Raw genomic sequence first — 23556 nt, 5'->3', positions numbered from 1 at the left:
TGAAATGTTCAGAGTTTAATTGCATGCATTTCCAGGGTCACTGTGACTGATCGGTCATAGTGTTTGCTTCAATGGGTGTCAAAGGAGACATGATCAAACATTCAGTGAATTAAGACATTGGATAAATTAGGGGCCTAAATGATAATAAATGTGCAATAGAATCAGTGTCCTTGGCCATTTGGTAAGTCATCAATTCTCCCTAGTTTGCCACTACAGTGGATGCAGAAGCCATGCGACACATCCTAAACTTGTTGCAGGCTTTGTTAAATCATTTTCCTAAGCCTCATTTATAACGTAAAGAGTGGAAAATTGTCAATTAAGACTGTGGGTGTGTAGATCAAGGATGCAGTGTCCACAAGTAAATGATTTGTCATATAATTTTAATTGAAAATTATAATACCGTATATTACGTATTTGTATCACTGTAATTTACCTTGAGTTATACTTATGAAACAATGCTGAAAATTGATTGAACCCTTATAACTAAGCAGTTTATTTAATTTATTTATATGCTGTGCCTTTACAACATCTCTGTAAATGCTCATTTTATAGGTGAAATGTAACAGCATTTTGTCACGTCACACGTGGGCTGCAGGTTAGCTATTATGCTAGTATAGTTTTCACTGCTCCATCCATCAGTGGCTGTTTGTAAGCACATATACTGTAAGACTGTGCCCAAAAAGACAGGTGTCTTAGGGGTCCTAAATAAAGATCACATGAATGAAAGTTAGCTAGCAAGGTTTGGTACTCGATCAGAATAAAAATGTATTAATTTGTTCACATAGGAATTGTTTCTAATGTTACTGTGAGTCTTAGAAAATCATTTTGATAGAGCTTATCACTCTTTTTGCATTGACACTGTCGTATGTTTTACCCCTGAATGGAGAAAACTGGCATGCTGACATTTTTGGCATGTGTTATCTTGTTCGCATGTTTTATACACACAACCATTTCATAAATCCTTTCACAATAAAATGTATAACTTGCATCAAAGGGCTTAGAGCATCATACAGATGGTGCAGGCTAACCAATGCAAACTTGTTCGTAAAATTCAACTTTGAACAGTCATTACAGTACTTCACGTTTTGGAACCTTGGAGTTTCGTTCTAGCAGTTAATCACCATTATCTGGAATATTTAACAAACGACTTACCATCATTGTAATTGTGACTGATAATCACTAAGTGGAAAAAAAGGACTGAAATAGTTTTAAAGGGGACATTCCATGAAAATCAGACTTTTTCCATGTTTAAGTGCTATAATCGGGTCCCCAGTGCTTCTACCAACCCAGAAAACATGAAAAATAGCAACCCTGTAACTTTGTTTTGGTAAGGCTCTCTCTGCAAGCATGTGAATATATAGGTCATTCGGATTTCGCTCCCCACATGACGTAGGTAAGGGGATCTTATTATAATGATATCGCCCCTTCATCTGCGCTATCCAACCATGACGTTGCCTCGAGTGCGAGAGTCAGAGAGAAAGAATTTGTTTCCCTCAAAAACAAACAGTAGCCTACAATCTTATAACTTGTAGTTTTAATCATATTTCTACGTTGAATTAACTTTACCTTAGTGCAAGATAGAGAGCGAGTGAGTGAGAGAGAGAAAGAGAGAGAGAGATAGAGAGCAACGCGGCGGTTCAATTTCATCAATACAACAAGTATGTTGTTTAATATGTTTCTCTGAAGTTTATATGAATGAACACGAGGATTAATGCACTGCACGAGACAGAGTGAGGGAACAACGCGTATTCACTATCATACACAATAAGCATGAATATGTTTTTTAATGTTTCTCTCAAGTTTCAAATGAATACGAGGAGTTACAAGATAGTGAGTGAGAGACTGACAGAAACGCGAATGTGTTCAATCACAATAAACTTAAACATGTCATTTGATCTGTTTCTCTAAAGTTTAAGCATTAAACGTGTTGTTTTATTACAGATCATTTAAATCTGCCCGTGTGGTTTGGTCAAAAAGTAAACTTCTGAGTGTTTGTGGAAGTATTTTTTATTGTAACATGCTGAAAATCATTGTGCCTGTTTCCGGCAGCATGAGACCTAAAAGTCTTTATTTTTATACCGCAATGTTCCCCATCTGCTGATAAACATAAACATGTATTTAGTATGCATAAAATAGATGATTGACTTTTTAAACCTGTTCAAATATATAATGCTTAACATCGCTTACTAACTTCTTTCGTGAGAATATCTCCCTGATGCTCTGTCATGTCTACAGCGCGAGCGCTTGAGACTCCGCCCACCTGAGCAGCTCATTTGGATTTAAAGGGATACACACAAAAACGGTGCATTTTTGCTCAGCCCCATAAAGTGCCTATTTTAACATGCCACAATAAACTACCTATAGGGTATTTTGAGCTAAAACTTCACATAATGTACTCTGGGGACATCAAAGATTTATTTAAAATCTTAAAAACGTCTTGTGGAATGTCCCCTTTAACGTCCTCATTCTTTTTCTCTTCTTGTTCCAAACTCTTCTTGGGTCGTTTGGTTGGCCCGTACGCTTACGGGAGCTGTCTTTGCTGACACAACCAGCAGCAATATGAAGGTATATTTGGTGCAAAACAACTCCACACCTGTGACAGTGGAATTTGTATTTGTAGAGATTATCCACACATGTGTATCAGTAAACTTGAAGTCGCAGAGGACGAGATGCAAACTTGTAGATTTTTTTTTCTTTCCCTCAAATACAACACAACAGTTACACATTCACAAATCCTTCAGTGCAGCTACACAAATCCCATTTTACAAATCACAGATTAAGAAACTCACAAGTTCACATTTTTTGCTACAATTGATGCAGTAAATATGGTGCATAACCTACTTGAACACCTGCATCAAATAATGTGAAGTCAAACACAAATTTTGTACATTTGCAAAATCAGTTTGTGCATCTGTGCGATGAGACTTGCATGTGTGTACAATTTATTTTTCACAAATATTTTTTTATTTTTTTTATATTTTCTAGCCCAAACACAAGTACATAAATACAACTGCTTGAATCTGCTGCTACGAGTTTCAAATACTCTTTTTCATGTGCTCTCTCTTCTGCACCAAATATCTCGAGATAAATGGTGCGAAAGTGATTTGTATACCTGTAGGCTTTGGCGAGCACTGTTCAGCACTGCCCACCAGGTGGCGCCTGACACTCACTGAAGCAGAGTTTATTAATTACCACCAATGTTTCAGCAAAGTAAATCGCCTTTATCAAGGTATTATTTTACCAAGTGGAGAACAATATAAATGGGAGTGCTAATTATACACACATGAAGGTAATTACATACAATATTCCAATGATTCATTAGTAAACAAAATATAAGTTCCATAAATTTCAAACCATCAATATAAGTAGATTAAAAAATACAAGCAGCAAATACACACATAGGCCTACATTTAAAAAAGATACCAAATGATGTAAGTCCCATTCATTTTTAATATCATAAAACAAATTATTTTATTTTTCAGACTAATTTTTTATTCAAACAGGAGGTGGGGCCATGGAAAGAACGTTTGTGATTTCTTTTGCCAAATAACCTTTTTTTGAAGAAAAATATGTGTATTTAAATCATGCTTATTCTTCTAATATACTAATTTGGATGATTATTTCTGTCTTTTTGAATCGGGTTACTGAACAACTAAATTCTTTTTATTATTATCTAAACAGTTGTTCTGATTTCTTAACATTTACTTTGGATGCTAACCCAAATCAAATCAGCTTTTTAGACTTGTGGGTAGCTCGTAATTGTTTATATAGGGATCCGATTAAAAAACCTACAGCTCGTAATACACTATTGAGAGTGGATTCTTATTGTCGTGAGCAGGGCCGTACGCAGGATTTTATAAATACCGAGGTCCATATGTATTTTTTTAGGGCATGATCGCCAGGAAAAAAATTCTTATTTCTCTGCTCTACATATATGAATTTTATAACACATCAGAAAACCAAAGAATCGAATAACTATAGATTTCAAACCATGTCAGTATGCGCAAGACTTGTGTTGTTTATTAGTAAGACATTGAAATAATTATGTTACCATCCTGGGCACACTGCTGTGTCAGTCAAGTAAACATAGGCTAACTGAATATGGATCAGTTTAGTGAATTAACCAAAGGCTATCAAGAATTTGTTTATTAAATTCATTCACAATATGCACACACTTATTATACACTTAATATGCTGAAATACAACATCAATATTGCAGTGGCAGAACTAGAATTTTATAAATGGGGTGGCCAAGGCTACTTTAGGGGGTCCATATCCCATGAAAGAAAACGATATGTAATTATTATAATACTTCACATTACCCCATATTAGATAAATATTCTTCTTGCCCTGAGTTCATTACATGCATTATACTAACTGTAAGATACAAACATAATGCAAGGCTGAACTTGCATAATAAACCAATAATAAACCAACTTACTTGAAAGAGCAGAGCTCAACATTAAGGATTGTTGGCAAAAAAAGATATTTATTTAAAATTAAATATGGATTAATCTTTTTTTACGAAGTTACAGTCAGGACCAGTGAGTGATTTTCTCTTCTTTTGTTATTTAAGTAACTTTAATGACTTCAACAGGTACTGTTTTTTAGACTTTAAGACAGAATGTAATAAAATGTTTACATTCGGAAGACATATTACGACATAATCAGTAGTTTACTATGATACTCACTAAAACAGTCCGGACCTCAATGGTGGGTACGGCCAAGGTCAAGAGTCCTGTCTGTGTCTGCCCTATTTCCCTCTTGTTCCTTTGTTGCCCCACCCCCTCTTTTGTTGCCATGGACATTAATTCATACTCCATCCACTGCCCATCTGTTTCCATAGTAATTAATTGTTTCTGTTCTGTCATTGGTTCTTGTCACGTTTAATTACCCTGCCTGTTGATTGCCTGTTTGTCAGCCGTTGTTTTATGTTGGTTGTTTCCTGTCATGTGTTACTGTTCGTGTTCTTGCCTGTGCTCCTGTACCTTGTTTGGATTTAATACACTTAAAAACTGCATTTGGATCCACTCATCTTGCCATGTCTTGCCTTCCTGTGACAGTTATCATCCGTTAACATTGAAGAAAAGTCTTCCTTAAGGTCAAATGTAATATATAAAGTCTAAAAATAATAAATAAAGTCTAAAAAGGGACCAAATGATTTTATTAAGAATCTTAATGATATGGAAATGTCTTTGGGATTCACCCCCAAACAAATACAAGCTTATTTATTTGATAACATGTCACTGTGATAAATCATATGTAGGAAAAACAAATAGAGAGTATAAAACACACATCACAAAACATCAGAGTGCAATAATATGCAGAAATATGAACCTGCCATTAGCACTGCATTTTGTTGAACTTAATCATCCTATAACTTCATTATTGTATATAGGAATTGAGAGGGAATTTCCATCTAGAAGGTGAGGTGAGTTTGACCAATTTTTACTTAGACAGGAGGCCTTTTAGGTATATTAAATGTGAACATTGGCACACATGGTTTAAAAGTAGATTTTGATTTGGGTTGTTTTTATAGGTATTATGATATTAAAAATGAATGGGACTTACATCATTTGGTATCTTATTTATATGTAGGCCTATGTGTGTAATTGCTGCTTGTATTTTTTAATCTACTTATATTGATGGTTTGAAATTTATGGAACTTTTATTTTGTTTACTAATGAATCATTGGAATATTGTATGTAATTACCTTCATGTGTGTATAATTAGCACTCCCATTTATATTGTTCTCCACTTGGTAAAATAATACCTTGATAAAGGCGATTTACTTTGCTGAATCATTGGTGGTAATTAATAAACTCTGCTTCAGTGAGTGTCAGGCGCCACCTGGTGGGCAGTGCTGAACAGTGCTCGCCAAAGCCTACAGGTATACAAATCACTTTCGCACCATTTATCTCGAGATATTTGGTGCAGAAGAGAGAGCACATGAAAAAAAGTATTTGAAACTCGTAGCAGCAGATTCAAGCAGTTGTATTTATGTACTTGTGTTTGGGCGAGAAAATATTTAAAAAAAATAAAAAAATATTTGTGAAAAATAAATTGTACACACATGCAAGTCTCATCGCACAGATGCACAAACTGATTTTGCAAATGTACAAAATTTGTGTTTGACTTCACATTATTTGATGCAGGTGTTCAAGTAGGTTATGCACCATATTTACTGCATCAATTGTAGCAAAAAATGTGAACTTGTGAGTTTCTTAATCTGTGATTTGTAAAATGGGATTTGTGTAGCTGCACTGAAGGATTTGTGAATGTGTAACTGTTGTGTTGTATTTGAGGGAAAGAAAAAAAAATCTACAAGTTTGCATCTCGTCCTCTGCGACTTCAAGTTTACTGATACACATGTGTGGATAATCTCTACAAATACAAATTCCACTGTCACAGGTGTGCAGTTGTTTTGCACCAAATATACCTTCATAAGCAGCAGACGGTAAAGAGTAATCTTAGTCCATAAACAAGCGTGCAGCCCGACAGGCGCTAACGCATACTTCCGCATTTGTACACGACACTGTTGTCATGTGCTTTTACGTCAGTAAAGGCGGTAACAAAGGGTCACGTGGATATTAACGTCATTGACAGGAGACTGCACTGCCCCGTGTCAATGTTTTGAATGGCAATTTTCTTACGATTTAGAAGTAGTTGAAAACATTACAGATATTGATAGTAATCAGTTGGACAAAATATATAACACTGGCCTAGTGGTTTTTGGATATTTTACTGCAAATATCTTACAAATTGCACCTTTAAGTTCAGACTGACCAAATATGATGATGATCTGAATACATTTTAATGAGCAGTAAATCAGTGTAAAACAAGCCATTTCCTGCTGCCAACAACTGGCGCTATAACTTTTGCTGAATATTGCCATGTTAATGTGTTCAGGTCAGGACACTTATCAAACATGTAAAGTGGGGGTAAGATTTGACATTTTAAACATGAGTTAGAACAATTTTCTGTTTCATTGCGACACACAGAGATTTGTCATGCCGTCACGGACACACCCTCCATCGAAATGTCAAGATCTCCGCAATTTAGCATCGCAAAGGCCTTAAGATGACACAGACTAAATATGATGATGATCTGATTAAATGTCTAGGAGTTTGTTAAAGTACGAAGCCCAGAAATTGCTAAATTTGCACTCAAATTACTGTAAAAATTCAAAATTGCCGACTTTCTGTGTGGTTTACAGCATGGCTCCGAGAGACTTTTTTGTAGGTCTTGGGGTGCTACATGATCATACCACATTTTGAATCTCTAAATTTAAAGTAGATTGGGGGCTTATTTAATTTTTTTTAAGTGGCGCCTAAGAGGCATTTTTACACCCCCAGATCTGAAGCCTATATCAAATGAACATTTTAGCCACATTTGACAAGTGTGTAACATTTCATGAATTTTTGAGCTTGTTTAGGCTGTCAAAAATGCAATTCATTTAGCGATACTTTGCGAGGCCGGTACGGACAAGCCCTTTAACGAAAAGTCAAGGCTGTCACTATTTATCATCACAAAAGTTCTTGAGATTAGACTGATGAAAAATGATGTTGATATGGCTAAATCTCTAAGAGCAGTAAGTCACAGCAAAAAACATAATATTTCCTGCTGCCTCTAAGTGGCGCTATGACTGTATCTAAATATTGCTATGTTGATGTGTTCAGGCCGGGACCCTTATCAAACGTGTGAAGTCGAGAGCAGATCGGACAATATATGCCTGAATTAAAACAGCTTCCTGTTCCATGGCGAAACATTAAACTTTGACAGGCCGCCACGGACACGCCCTTCAATGAAAAGTCAAGATCTTCGCAATTTAGCATTGCAAAGGACTTATATGTCCGACCAAATATTATGATTATCTGATTAAATCTCTATGAGCAGTAAATCCCAGCATAAAACATGGCATTTCCTGCTGCCACTAGGTAGCGCTATGACTATAACTGAAAATTGTCATGTTGAGGTGTTCAGGTCAGGACTCTTATTAAACATATGAAGCGTGGGTCAGATTGGACATTGTAAGCCTGAGTTAGAACAACTTCCTGTTTCATGGCAAAAACGCCTACATTTGTCGGGCCGCCCGGGACACACCCTCCAGCTAAAAGTCAAGATCTCCGCAATTTAACATTTGAAAGGCCTTTAGATGAGACTGACCAAATGTAATGATGATCTGATAAAGTATGAAGCCTGCAAATACCAAAATTTGCACAGAAATCACAGCGAAAATTGGTTCCAAGGGACTTTTTAGTAGGTCTTGAGGTGATAGAGGACCCTACCAAATTTCATATCTGTGCGTTTTTCATAGCGGGAGGGCTGTTCTTTCGAAATTCTGCAGGTGGCGCTATCGAGTCATTTCAACACGCCTACTTCTGATGCCTATACCACATGTAAATTTTCGTCACTTCTGACGTGTGTGCAAAGTTTCATGAGTTTTCGAGCATGTTTAGGCCCTCAAAATGCGATTCATTTCGGAGAAAAAAAAAAAAAGAAGAAGAAACTGAGCAAAAACAATAGGGCTTTGCATCCACGGTGAAGGCCATTCTGGCCTGCTCCTCGGTGCTCGGGCCCTAATAATACAAATAATATATATTTTTGTTGTTGTTGTGGATTTCAGACATTTAAATACACATAAGCACTGGTAAAACAATAGCCTAGTTTGTAAAATACACACTGATGTCTTTGGAAGCAGCAATACAAATCTTTTCAAAAGATAATACTTTGCAAATAATAAATAAATATTATTTTCCAATATTTATAATTTGCCGACGTGTATTATTCATATCAGACAAACACAGTGGAAGTAACTATAAAGTTAACTCTATTGTTATAAAGGTTATTATGATACCTGTTTGAAAGACGGGGATGCGCACCTGTCATTCAGCTATTACATAACAGAGCGAGGCCAGAGACGAATGTGGTCTTAAAAAGGAAATAATATATGGAATAATTTGTGCATCTTTGAATAACTTTCCTTTAAATATAATTTTTGTCATATAAAGTTTTAAGAGATAATAATGTTCTTATTCTAGTTTTATTGCTTAGACTTGTTAATGTGGTTAAGAGCGTTTTTGGCGCATTTATTTCAGTAATATTGATGTTTTTCCGGTAATAATAATACAATTTACATGTCAATCCTGCTGCCATGTCTGTTCATTTATATCATTAAGCTGTTATGTTAAGTTTTATGTGGAAGAAGAATGAATACTCTTAGATGAATACTCTCGTATAATATTCAAATCATATGTGGAATAATGTGTGAATCTTTGAAAAAATTTAGGAATACAGTTCCTTTGAAAATAATTTTTGTCAAAGTTTTGAGAAATAATAATATTGTGAGGATATTTCCATATGAGACGCTTATTGCTGTTGAATACTACTGTCGTTTATAATATGGAAATCACATAGTAGGAAATATATAATGTGGTATACTGCAAAGTTACCCTGCTACTTTTTATTTATGATATATGTGGAGATAAATAAACCTTTGCAAATCTGCTGATTTGATCCATTCATGTCCTGACCACCAGGCTAGAGATTTTAAACATCCTAATCCACATTCACTAGTCTATCAAATAATATCTCATGATCTACGCTGTTAAAATTTTGCTAGTCAGTTTCTGGTTACCTGTGCAGTTGCATATGGAGTGTTTTATGGAGCGCAGCATTTAAAAATCTGTCGTTCCAAAGTGAGATCTCACAGTGTGTATTATTCATTGATATAAAGTTAAGCCACCTCAACAATTTCAAATGCCCCCTCAGTCATTTCATCCTGCAGCCGAGCCTGGGTCATATAGACCCCAAGGACCGTTTGAGGGTTAAACATGAACAGGTAGAACATAAATCAAGCAAATATATATTGTTAATTAATTTTATTTAGCAGAATGCCTGGCCTTAAGAAACATACATTTCACATACGTCACACGCAGTGCTGGGTGTTACTAGTTACGAAGTAATTAGTTACTGTAATTTTATTACTTTTTCCTTAAAAAAGTAAAGTAAAAAGAAAAGTAAAGCAATATTTTTATGAAAATTAAAATAAATTCATTAAGAGTTAATAAGAATAATGTTAACACTCTAGTGTAGTTTCTAATTGTCAGGGATTTCAGGAAATTAACCCAAAAGCAGATGTGGATAAACAATGAACACTTTTATTTTAGAAAAACAAGAAAACAAAAACCCACAATGGGGAAAACAACAAAACAATACAATAAACTGGAGAAAGGCTAAACACAGGAGTTTATAACAACTAGACTTGACTACAAATAACATACAACAGGAAACTAGACTTTGGCTTGACTAAATTCTCTTAAAAGGTACTCACAGTAACAGGACAAAACAAACCAGTGGAGAACAACAAACACAAGGACTTTAAATAAAGAGAACTAATAAGGGGAATCGGTGAAAATAAGTTAGGGAGCGGGTAAAAAGTGCCTCACAACACCCCTTAGCTGTTATAAAATGTGACCAGTCACGGAAAGTAGGGACACAAGTCGGATCTGGGCATTTTGAGTTATTCCCAGATTCTGAAAGTGCAGTTTCTAAGCTTTCCAACGATGTGTAACACATGGAAATCTGATAAGATTTGGAGAAGTTGTGGCCATTTGAATATAGGAACTCAGAAATACTCAAACCGAGAAAATCGAGACGAAATGGACTCTTCTTTTCAGCTGGGGGAGACAATAGGGCTCATTTACATCTCTTTTAGCTAAGCCATACCCCCTGTAAAACCCTTTTTGAGATGTTCTAGCATCATATGTAGTATTTTATGACCAAATGACAACCCGCAAAAATAAACATGACTCTTTTACCTTTGTGGGGATCACAAGTCGAATCCAGTCTGTTTCAGATTATCCAATGACCATATTTGTCCACAAATGCGTATAATCCGTGAAATATAGATTGTTTACATCAGATTTCGCATGAATGTCTGGTAATACAATATAATATATAATCTGAAGACTATTTAAATCGTAACATGTAAGGGTATATGAGCTTACACTCCGTTAAACACATGAACCCGCCTTCAAAGTTTGTATTTAAAATAGGGAAGTAGTATAATAGATCATCCAAACAGCGCCGTCGAAAACGTGACATCCTTTAGAGATGTTACCAATGGCTCGCTCGTTCCTCCATCAGCCAATGACTTCATGGAAAATATTGATAGACAAAACATGTAGCCAATTATATGAAGAATACAACGATATCTGTGTAACGTCTGTGTGTCTGGACTCATGCTGCGCTGCAAGAACTGACATAGAGATGACGTCAAAGTACCGCGAGAGCGAGTCGAAATTAAACTACTGCGTAAGATTTCTTGAAGAGCTCTCGCGGTACTTTGACGTCATCCCACTGCGGCGCCGCATAAAGTCAGTGACGCGGCTGACGTACGATGCGGCTGACTGTTATTTGTTCCGCCCCAGCTTCTTGTATTTTTCTTTTGTTTTGTGCGCCCGAGCTTTACAGTCTGGGGAGACGCACGCTATAAGTAAAAAAAAAAAAAAAAAAAAACTTAGCAAACATGTCTGAGGAACAGGGCACTACAGTCACGTGACTTCACGCTCGAGCCGGAAGAGAAGACAATGCTGAATAAAGTCGTAATTCTGCTATTTTTGGACCAAACTGTATTTTCGATGCATCAACACAATCTTACTGACCCACTGATGTCACATGGACTACTTTGATGATGTTTTATTACCTTTCTGGACATGGAAACCATACATAGATTTTCAATGAAGGGGATAGAAAGCTCTCGGACTAAATCTAACGATAAAACATCTTAAACTGTGTTCCGAAGATGAACGGAGGTCTTCCGAGTTTAGAACGACATAAGGGTGAGTCATTAATTACATTATTTTCATTTTTGGGCGAACTATCCTTATTTAGTAGTCACGCTGTTCCCTTTGGGGGCAGAGGCGAAAACAAAAGCTTATACAGTATGTAAATATACACACAGACAATGACGCCCCCCGCTGCACGCTAGAATCTCTGGAAAAACAAGCCTATTTTAACCGCAAAATGTACGCTTTTAAATATACAAAAACTGCTATCTCAAACATGGAGAGGCTTCTTCGTGATCTCAACTAACAGATTCTGCAATAAAACGAAAATCACAAATTTTGAAAAAAAAAACCTTTGTTTCTCATTTTCTCGAAACTTGTGCTGCCGACTTGTGCCCCTGGTTTCCGTGACGGGTCACAAATGCACTGGTAACCCACTGCTTCTTGGAGGTTTTGTTTATTTTATTTTGTGCACTTGACAACTACTTTACTAGTATTAATAAGCAGTAATTAGGAGTACAGTATATTGAGGAAAACAAAGTTAATAGTTAGTTAACAGTCAGAATTGGACCGTGTAAACAGAATAATGTAAGCTTTGTATCATTTACTAAACAGGATTTAGAAAGTAATAAGTAATTAGATACTTGTTGTTGAGAGAATTTGTACAGTAATCTTATTATATAATTGAAGATGTAATTAGTAACTAGTAATAATTACTTTTTTAATTAACTTAACCCAATACTGGTCATGCGTGACCTTCCGACATGATTAGGTAATGCATAATGTTGCAGACACGCATCCCAGGGCTAGTGCAAGGTAAGAAGTTGGGGTTAAAAAGTATTTTTTGTATGATGACCATTTTGCTAGATAAGACCCCCATTCCTTGGTTGGGATTGATTAGAGCCTTTTGAAGCTGAATTGAAACTGCAATTCGGACCTTCAAACTGTTGGTGTCATTTGTCCACTATAGACAAATTGCTGAGAAAAATCCTGTAATGTTTTCCTCAAAAAACATGTGTTTTTGACTGAAGTAAGAAAGACATAAACTTCTTGGGTGACAAGTAAATTATTATGAAATTTGTAATGAATGAGGACTAATCCTTTAAGAATATTTGATTAGGATTAATTTCCATTATAAATTTATAGTACATACATGACTAAATAAAGGGTTTCTTTGTCTCTCCTAAAGTGGATGAAGAGAGAATAAATCCCATTTCATTCCTTTAGATTGTAAAGCAGCGGGCAGCTCTCCCTACATGGTAGCCCTGGGAGTAACTGAGGGAAAGTGCTTGCAACCAGCCATGAGATTCGAACCAGTGACCTTCAGGTTACAAACCCAACTCTCTTAACATCTAAACCACCCGTCTGTACACTGCTTTACGCAGTAATAAGCCAGATGGATTCATGTTGACTTTAATAATGAACAGTTTCATGCTGACATTTCAATTGTAATGTGTCAATTGCAAATGTTGAATTTGTTAAAATTTGATTCTTAGATATTTGAGATAATCTGAAATCTTTTTTCAGACCCAAATAATGTTATCTAAAGAAAATTGTTTGAGAGTGTGTTTCATACTGTGCCTAGATTTGCAAAATCTTTCCAAATACAAATTATCTGAACTCATCCATCCAGTTATGCTATACTCTTTACATGTCAACATTTGTTACTATTTTTAACAAATAGACACGTTTATATGAAATGTTACTGAGAATTACATTAAGTCTGAGCTATGGAATTTCAACCTCTGCAATAAAATGCTCCTCTGGGATCTGTCTTACCTAACAACGAACACAGCAAGTACCAGGAAAGCACACACCGAGACCAGGCTGAAGAACAGAAAACGCACACATTTGGACGCTGCCTGGGGTTTCAACCAGCAGTCCTCTGATAAACAACCTGGTCCCACTGGTACTTTTAACACTCCAGTGACTATCCAAATATAACACAGTTGGAATGGTTTGGAAGCCATTCCTGCAGTATAAACAAATAAAAAAACTAAACTAGAGAATGCAAAACCACAGGAAGTGTGTTATACATTATATAAAACCAGTAAAAAAGATTGAAACATAGCTGTGAAACAATAATAACTTTAAAGATCCCTGTCATTATCAATACTATTACAATGTATTTTAACACTCCTGTAGCTCATGCTACATTGTTGCACTAGCAATGTTAAGGTCATGGGCTGGATTCCCAGGGAGTACAAATTGATGAACTGTATGCAGTAAAAACCCTGCTAAGTTGCTTCAAGGGTTTACACAAAAGAACAACACCAGCAGGTTATCATAAATGTAAATGTACCCATATAACTAGAAACAGAAATAAACATTTCAAATCAACTGATTTTAGTTTTTTTGGAAAAGTGGGACTGCATAATACCAGGAAAATACTTTCTATTTCTAAGCACAGAAACATCATTTCTTTTTGCATGTATAAGAATATATGAAATCCACAGGTTATTTAAAGGTATGCTTCCTACATTTCATCAAATGAAGTAGTGTGTGGGGGTGGTTATTACTGTGAAATCACAGTATTACAGGTATTATAATATGCCACTTCAGTCAGCACTACATCACTGCGCTGTACAGAAAAATTGCATTTGACATTCAAGATTATGTGAATACCCATGTTAAAACTATTAGCATGAAAGAGGTAAGGGATAAGGTTATGAGATAAGCTATGCTAATGTACTTTGACACCTCATTATTGAATTAAAACTTTATGTAACACTTAATCTGCTTTCACCTGCCATTGCACACATTAGATTTTTTATATTTGACAGCCTCTTACAGATATTGTCTCCATAAAAACTATGTTTAATTCAGTTAAATAATGAGCATTGTGGAATCTTTGTATATGCATATAGAGTCTGTGAATTTTTTTTTATTTTTCTTTGACAGACTGCTCCTCAAAAGGAAAATCTTGTGACCTTGGGCCTGCTGGATATTATCCTGAGTTTGCATGGAGCCTAACATCAGCCGAGGATTCTTGGGCAAAGGACCAGATGATGGAAAAGATAAAAGCAAATTCCCATGGGTGGGAGGAAGGTACAGTAACGTGATTTCTTTGTAAACAATGTTGTGTCTGGAAACCTAAGAAATATGCTCAATGTGAAGCACATTGAGTCGATTTACTGAACCTGGCTATTTAAGATGTATCAACTTATCAGGTGTTTGATGATAAATGATAGTATAATTAATCTTATCCTTACTTAATATACATCAACAACTATAAAGAAGTCACATTCCCTAACATTCGGTAGAAGTGAAAACACTGTAGTGCTTTTACACATGGTTCTGTTTGTGTGAGCAGTCTGAACAGACCGAGCCAGTGGTTATAAAGCAATGAGCTGTATATATTTATTAAATCATTGTTATTCTTACTCATAACCCTCTTTAACAGACTGTCCTTCAAAAATAACAACCTCATAGTTCATTTGTGCAAGCACCATATTACGACAAAAGGTTACGTGTAAGGGATTAGTGCCCTCTAGCGGCCAGTATACCACCTGTGGTTACTGTACGTTTTTAGGTTTTTGCCTTTTACGTCAGATTACGCATTTAATTTCATGAATTTGCAAATTTAGAAATGGTTGTATAAACATCTATGGTTTTAAAGATATTTTGGAGCATCTAACCCCACCCTTACCCTAAACTAACCAGTTCTCAACCATATAAAAGACAAGCAAGTAAAAGTACAGTCACAGGTATTACATAAATTGATAAAAAAACAAAAGTATAAAAGTATTGCAAACAATTGGTGTTGCAAACCTTACAAACTGAAGCCATAAAATCACTTTATATGAACAAATCCATGAATGCAATGCACAGTCAGATCTTGTTCAAACATAAACCAGAACATTAGAACATTAAGCCACGAGAGCCAATAGCGCTTCACATTCTCAGCTGACCTAATGATGCAATTGGTCACAAGACAAACGAGAGCCAATTCTATTTCACAATGAAAGATAATGTGTCTTCGCTTCTTCTTTTGCCTGGCTACAGTTTTTAAATCATTGTACACTCGATCTGATATCTACAGCGGAGAGCATATATAAATGAGTACGTTATTTGCCTCAAATGCCTGAATAGTGTTATGTGTAATATATGCAGCCCAGTCTCAAAAAATTATTTCATTATATAGGCACAAATTTTTTTTATTCTTTTTTCGTGATATTACAACGAATTTCCAAGTTTTTTTTGTGATCGTATAACGAATTCCTGTTTTCGTGTGATTATCACATATTGGTTACTCAACTGTTTTGTCCTATTTTCTTACCATTGTCGCTTTGGTTTAGAGTTAGATTTACATAAAATGACATCCCTACCCAAACCCAACTCTAACCCTAACGCCAGGCGACATATAAAAAAATTAATCCGAAAAAATAGTATAAACCAATGTATAAAGTGACATTCTAATGCAAGCACCAAATCTAACCCTAAATCGAAGCCACAATGGTTTAAAAATATGAAAAAGCAGTTGAGTAACCAATACGTGATAATCACAGGAAAACAGGAATTCGTTATACGATCACAAAAAAACGTGGAGATTCAAAAGTAACTAAAAATAACGTAAGCATTATGAAAAGTAACTAAGTAACGCAATTAATTACTTTTTTGGAGAGTAACTTAATATTGTAATGCATTACTTTTAAAAGTAACTTTCCCCAACACTGGAGAGGCTAGCACTGGGGATATATGATCAAACTTTTTCTTACCAGATAGGAGCCTAGCAGCTGCATGAACCAAATGAAGATGATTTAAAGAGGAGTGTGGAAGACCAATATAAAGAGAATTACAGTAATCTAATCGAGATGAGATAAACACATGTATAACCTTTTCTAGATCCTTAAAATTTAACATTGGTTTCAATTCGGAGATAGTTCGTAGTTGATAAAAACTGCTCTTGACAACAGAGCTAATTTGTTTCTCAAAATTGAGTTCAGAATCAAAGATGACCCCCAGATTTTTTACAGAAGACTTTACATAAGATGAATAAGGGCCCAAACTATTTCTCAGACCGGTGCGATTTTTTTTTGTGGACCAAAAATAATGACCTCTTTATTTTTATTATATTTGAGTTACTTTTAAAAAAAGTTATGCAATTACTTTTCAGTTTATTCAATTTAAAAATAAAATAATGTACTGAATTAAACTGAACATATTAACGTAGAATTACGCATTCTGTGCGCTTCAGCAGGAACAGTTTGAGTCAGAAATAGAGATGGCAGGCCAGAGCTTGACATTTTTGCGATCATAAAAACCCTTGCGAGGCCTAAAAGAGGTCAAGCCTCCGTCAAGTAAGAAAACGTAACAAAAGTATCTTTAAAGTAAGCATTACTTTCCATGAAAAGTAACTGAGTAACACAATTACTTACTTTTTGGGGATTAACTTACTATTGTTAAGCATTATTTTTAAAAGTAACGTCGTATTTGGGGGAATAGACAAACAAAAAAATGTTGCAAACTGTTGTGAGTTTTTACTAGATTTTCTAGTTATCATGGTTGTAGTTATTATTCAAATGACTATTACACATTTTCTATTTTAACTTAAAGCTGTATTGAAAATAACATAGCATGTTTAAAATGTAGTGCATTTCACATTTTACAGTGCAGTAAAGCAATTTACCTGCATTTACATTTTCGGGATGATAAACAAAAGTAGTAAAGTATGAAAAGGTTTGGATTTATCAAGGCTTTTATTAACGCTCTCTGCCTCAAAAAAAAAAAAAAAAAAAAATCATATACCTGCTTTGTATGCAGTTCCTTACTTGACGAGTTGTAAATGCTTTAAATTTACCAGAGAATAGATGGATTTATAGAAATGTGGTTTGGTAAAGTAGAGAACACAGGGGAAAATTTCACTCTGTATGAATCATAAATCTTTTCTTGTTGAGCAAGAAATAGATATGTAGAGTCAAAAAGATGCAGAGAGGAGAGAATACGAGAGACAAATTGAAAGGTGAGAGAAAGTGGGGGCCTCATTAGATTGTCAGGTTGCAGGAAAGGTTGGGAAATTACAAACTCTTCAGGCACAGCTCACTTTAAAGACAAATGCTGCAGTTTTGCACACTGTATAATGGGCAACTCCATGCATTCTCTTGTTTTTATCACGCAAACAACAGCACTGTAGAAATCAACACAGAGCCGGCCCAAGACCTTTGAGGGCCCTAAGCAAAATTTAGTCGGGGCCCCTTTGACCGTTTTAAGTAAGGCCTAAAGAAAAGCAATGACTGTCTTATGACTATACTGCACATATTATATCTAATATGTTATTTTTTTTAAATGTGTCTATTAAATTATGTTTTAATTATTCTATGTATACTGTATGTTAATGATCTTTTTTACATTTGGTCCTGAGTACGTATTTCGTTCTTATGTGGCAACATGTAGCCTACAGAATGACAATAAAAGACCTTGGGGTGGTCCCAGACAGGGAATATCTTAAGAAAGGACTCGGCCTTAGTTTAATTAGAAAACATAACAAATTTTAACAAAAATGCCTTAAAACATTATTTGTGTGGATTTGATGCAAAACAAAGGGCACTGGTGTATTTTAAGATATGTCAGTGCAAGCTTTTTTCAGTTTGGACAGCTCTTAGCCTACTTTTATTTTAGTCTAGGACTAGTTTAATTCCTTTCAGGGAAACTGCCCCCTTGAGTTCTTGATTTGAGTTCCATGTTTGATGTCTAACAGAAAAATATGATACCACTGACGGAACTGAATGGCAGTGCAGTGCAATGAACACACACTGATGAACTTGCTGAATAAAAAGACTGATAAAGTGATTTTCACTGACCATCAAAGAAACATTTTTAATTGACACCAGAGTTTAAGAGGCACAAACAACAGCCTATATATAATTCAAATGAAATAGAGTAAATAGAATAACATTTAAATAAAATATTATATAAAATAATAAATATAACACTTAAATGTTTACATTTTTCAAATAAACAAAATTAACAATAATATCTAAAACCCAACAAACAAGGTTAATAGTGCCTAACATTCGCCTCACTATATATTATCCCTTACGTAAATAGCATAACAAAAGTTAATAGGCTTGTTTGAGCTAAATCTGACACAAACATAGGTTTGTGGATAATAACAATTCACTTCCAAATAATATTAATAACTGAAGATTAACAATTAACATTGCATTCATAACATTAATCTAACAAAGCTGGCTACTGTATGTCATATGCATTGCTATAGTTTAAATATTAAACACTGAACAGTGACATTATACACTTTTGCAAAGGCTAGCAGGTGGTTTAACAACAGTGCGCTGTCTGGACATGTACCACGCATATGCGCATGAGTTTGTTTACTCTTACACATAAAACACTTTAAATTCAGACGTTTAACAATATAATTACACTAATGACATAAATATGTAGAAATGACAATGACATACGTGAAATATAAGCGTAACAGAATTAATTTACCACGTTAAACCGTTTAAATATTAATTATTAAGCTTAATAAACCAATTCACGTTATGATGGCAAATATAAGAAAGAGAAGTCAAACAGAACACAGGTTTGGTCATAACCGAAGTCAAATAAGATCCACTTACTTCGCATTTACGCACAATCACACATAACATTAAAGAAATTGTCCTTAAAGCAACAGCAAAAGTTCGCGTCTGTATCAGCGATCCGGCTCAACTCAACATTGCGTTCTGTGGGCGGGATGCTCGCCTGCACATAGTCGCGGGCACTGATTGGCTGCTGCGCTGGATGCTGTGTGTCAATCAATCTCGGCAAGAAAGAGATCTTATTAGCGAACTTTCATAATAACTATAATAACAAGTAACAGCCTTTTTAACATTGCCATAATAATAAATAATGAATATTTATGTTTATTTTATGTTACTTTTGATGAATGATTTTTTTCAACTCCGTCATTAGCTAAGTGACTTTAGGGGGCCCTCTGCTGGCCACGAGGCCCTTTGCAATTGCAAGTGTCGTTTAGTGGCTGGGCCGGCTCTGAATCAACACATTATGAAATGATCATATCCATGTTAACCAAAATCCAGTGGGAGCCGTGCATTTCACACCTAGGCCTTAAGTGGTGTCCGACCTGTATTAATCCATCTTATAATACTATGATTATGACGTCGCGGCAATAGAAACTCATCAACTGTTAAATTGACAAATAAAATATAAATTACTCTATTTTAAACCTCAAGGAATAACAGTCAAATTTTACTTTATTAAAAAAGACACTACAAAATGAGACGCAGCAAATAATATACATGCAGAAACCCGTTTGAAATGGATTAGTTTAAAAAACAAACAAACAAAAAAAACGCATAAATGGTTCTTGAAAAAGCTTTACTGAAGTATAACAAATTACTTTGTTGACAGTATATTGTTTAAAGAACATGCAAAAATAAAAAAGTGATATTTACATAAAATTTACATTTTACAAATGTTTACAAATATAATTTTCTTACTAAATAAAAAGCATTAAACTAAATTTATGGATTATTTGTAAATAAGATCTATCCTCATTTCTTTCCTCAAAAAGAGTTTGATCACTTCATTGTACAGGTTATCTATGCGTTTCAGTTGCAACATTAATGTCCGTTCGAGCGAAGCAGTGGACACAAGAATTGTCCCATGCTCTTTCCCAGATCTTTCTGCTGAAGGAAATCAAGGATTTCAATGGTCATAGCATATATTACAGTCAGTTCTGTTTTTAGCCAGGACAGATCAAATAGTGTTCGTTGACTCTGCTGGAGATCTCTGTATGCGGGAATTTTTTTCAAGGAGGGAAAGAAACATTAATTTCTCATGGTCTTGAAATCTGTTCCGTATCTGGCAGAGAATGTTGCCCAGAACATTTCTCTGACGTGGTGGTAGTATCCATAAAAATCACCTTGTGCAGGGCCCCCACCGTGCCCTTGGAGCGCATGAGAGGAGCGCAGTGGCTTCGTAGATCTCATCAAATCAGCCCCTTTCTCACTCAGTTGTGTCACAAAACTCCTGCACCCTTGCCACACAGAATTGTATGTCCAATGTTTTGTTCTGTAGTATTGCAAAAAGCACATCTGAATGCTCAAAAATCCTCAAAAATTTGTGAAGCAAAAAAACAAAACTCCAAATCATCCAGACGTGCACTAAATCCATCAGCACAATGCACAGAATCCTCGTCATGCTCATCATGATGTTCCAGGATGTGGTGAAACATATCATCCAGTAGTTGTGTGCACTTAGAGGATCTGGAGAAAAATGCAGCTAGGCTATCAAAGCAAATCAAAACATTGTGCCACTACTTATTCTAGACATTCATATTCCTCATAGAAATGGACAATAAGTGCTGCAATGTCATTGGCTCACTTGCCACTAGTAACATCCTCAAATCTGACAAACCGCTCCTTGACAACTGTGTCCGTCACATAACATAGATGTTTTGTTGATCTCCCTTTTTATCTCTTCTCCCATCACTTCAGCAATAGCATTTAATCATGTCATTTTTTATTTTTCCGTCCCGCAAAACACTTTGTTAGTAGACAGGTGGTAATGTAAGTCAGCAAGAAAAGAAAGAAGCTCCAAATAGTTGCCTCTATTTGTGGATCCAGCCCTTTGTGTCCTCTAAATAAACGTTCCTGTTTACCTAAAATATAACGCAGTCTATTAGACTTTTCAGTTTTTCTTCATATTTTTCGTTGTGTAACTCCATTTCCCTACGTACTTGTTCATAGATCTGTAGATCGACCCGGGTTTCCCCAAAAGTGTTCAAATGCACGGTTGCGTGTAAGTGTCCGGCCTTGCTGCTGCCTTGGTAACCAAGTGTACTGCTCGTAGTTACTGATTTGAAAATGCTGATTTAGAAAATTTTCTTGAAAAGTCTGCCCTGAAAATAGCTTTAAAAGGATATCTGCGACAACATCAACTTATTCTCCTCTGTCAGCCATTATGAGTTTAAATATATCTATTTTTAATTATATATATTCCAAAATGCAATAAATCCATTTAGACTAATTTGGGTAAAAATGTGTTTTCTATACCAAGTAAGTGACAAGATGAAAACCACTATTTTTGGTACAAACTTTCACATAGAATCTTTAAGTTATATAATAACATCAAAAATTCAAATCCATAATTTGATTTTCAAAGATTTATTATAAAAACTGATTTTTTTTCCGCAAAGTTTTTTTTCAAGATGCTATATATCTGTTGAATTGTTGAGGGGATTTATTGCATTCTGCAGAGAAGGAGGACTGGCGTTGTGTTTTGGGAATAAAGGGAGAAAAAATGACAGAATAACACGGGGGATATCAGATTTTGCATAAAATTAAGAAATTTACTTTTTAATACTGACCAGATGTAATGCTGATTTTGGTGATAACAAATATATACATATTTAAAAAAAGTCATTTATCGCGTTTTGAAACCAAACTCTTCATTTATTACTTGCGCAGTTCACTAGCTCTGACAAATGTAATCATCCAATTAAATGATGCGAAACTGCTGATGTTATTGTAGACCTGCTAGATGGTGCCGGTGACACTAACTCGAAATCTGAAAAATATAATAAAATGTAAATCAGTGATTCAGATTGTGTTTAGGCCAGCAGAGAAGGCTTTGCTGGCCCTGACGGTGCACCACTGCCAAAATCAAAAGAAACGACAACATTGATCAATCAAAGGAAAGCCTGTCTTTGTAACCTAAACACTTTTAAGGGAAAAATAGCAAAAGAAACCATACAGCCAGAAAACTACCTCAGAAATGATCCAATACTGGCTCGGCCAGTTTGATTGTATTGTAGATATGGGGTATTCATAATAGTTAAACACTTCTCTCCCAGAGATTAATTAAAACTACACATTTTAATGTAGAATAATGATTTGTTTGTTTGTTTTTTACCCTGACAGACAATCTTGAAATGTTTAAATCCATCATTAATTAAATATTATTGTCACATCTATTTGTTTCATGTTTTCATTTAATGTTTGATTCATGTATTTTTATTATTTATTACCTTGATTATGTCATGTAGTTCTTTCCCTTATGTGTCCTGTTCTTATTGGTTCATTAAATGCTTTCACACAGTAATCCCGTTAAAATGCACAGGGAGTAGGAGATAGAGATGCCCACTTGCAAAATTGCATGGTTCTGTAGTCTAGTATAGTCTAGTCTTTTTTGTTTTCACTATAAGAAACTGCACTTAGGTTCTTCTTGTCTTCAGTGGATTTGTTTAAAAACTAAACTAATCTAAACAGTGGCTGTTTGCATTTGATAGATTTGTAATCGGTGTAAAATACTGAAAAAATATAATAATCAATAAATAATATTGTATAAATTATATGGTAACAAACCATAATAATTTATGGACAGTCTGAAGATTTTATTAGATTTTATATATTTTTTATGTTGCATATATTTATTATTATTATTTTTATTTATTTTTTCATATTAGAATGAGGAAAAACGGTTTTCTTTTAGTCCTTTTATGTTGTTGTTTGTCTGAAAATGTATGTTATTTCTTGTTGTGGGTGAGGGAGCACCCTAAATTTCGTTGCACTTTTAGTGCAATGACAATAAAGGCTATTCTATTCTATTCTATTCTATTATCATCCTAAAACTGTGTTCACAGCGTCACTTTTCAGGATTGACAACCGCATTTATTTAAGCTGCGTGCACACCGCCAGCTATGTCAGAGCTACATGAGCTAATTAATTCTAATGGAAGCTTGGTGACTTCCAGTGACACAAGCGACAGTGATTACACTGTTACTGGGACAACTTGAAAT

At 35.1% G+C, this 23556-nt stretch overlaps 1 protein-coding gene across 1 annotated transcript in view; it reads left to right on the top strand.

Annotated features, from left to right (window-relative positions):
* Window positions 1-23556, top strand: part of alk (ALK receptor tyrosine kinase) — a 921668-nt gene that overhangs the window by 287523 nt on the left and 610589 nt on the right. Inside the window, exon 3 of the mRNA XM_065288699.2 lies at window positions 14691-14837. Within this exon, the coding sequence (XP_065144771.1) occupies window positions 14691-14837 (147 nt within the window). The remainder of the gene's footprint in view (window positions 1-14690; window positions 14838-23556) is intronic.

Source organism: Paramisgurnus dabryanus, chromosome 17, assembly GCF_030506205.2.
Source record: "Paramisgurnus dabryanus chromosome 17, PD_genome_1.1, whole genome shotgun sequence".
NCBI classification, from domain to species: Eukaryota; Metazoa; Chordata; class Actinopteri; order Cypriniformes; family Cobitidae; genus Paramisgurnus; species Paramisgurnus dabryanus.
The sequence above is the reverse complement of the archived record's forward strand: the minus strand, read 5'-3'. Positions and strand labels throughout refer to the sequence as shown.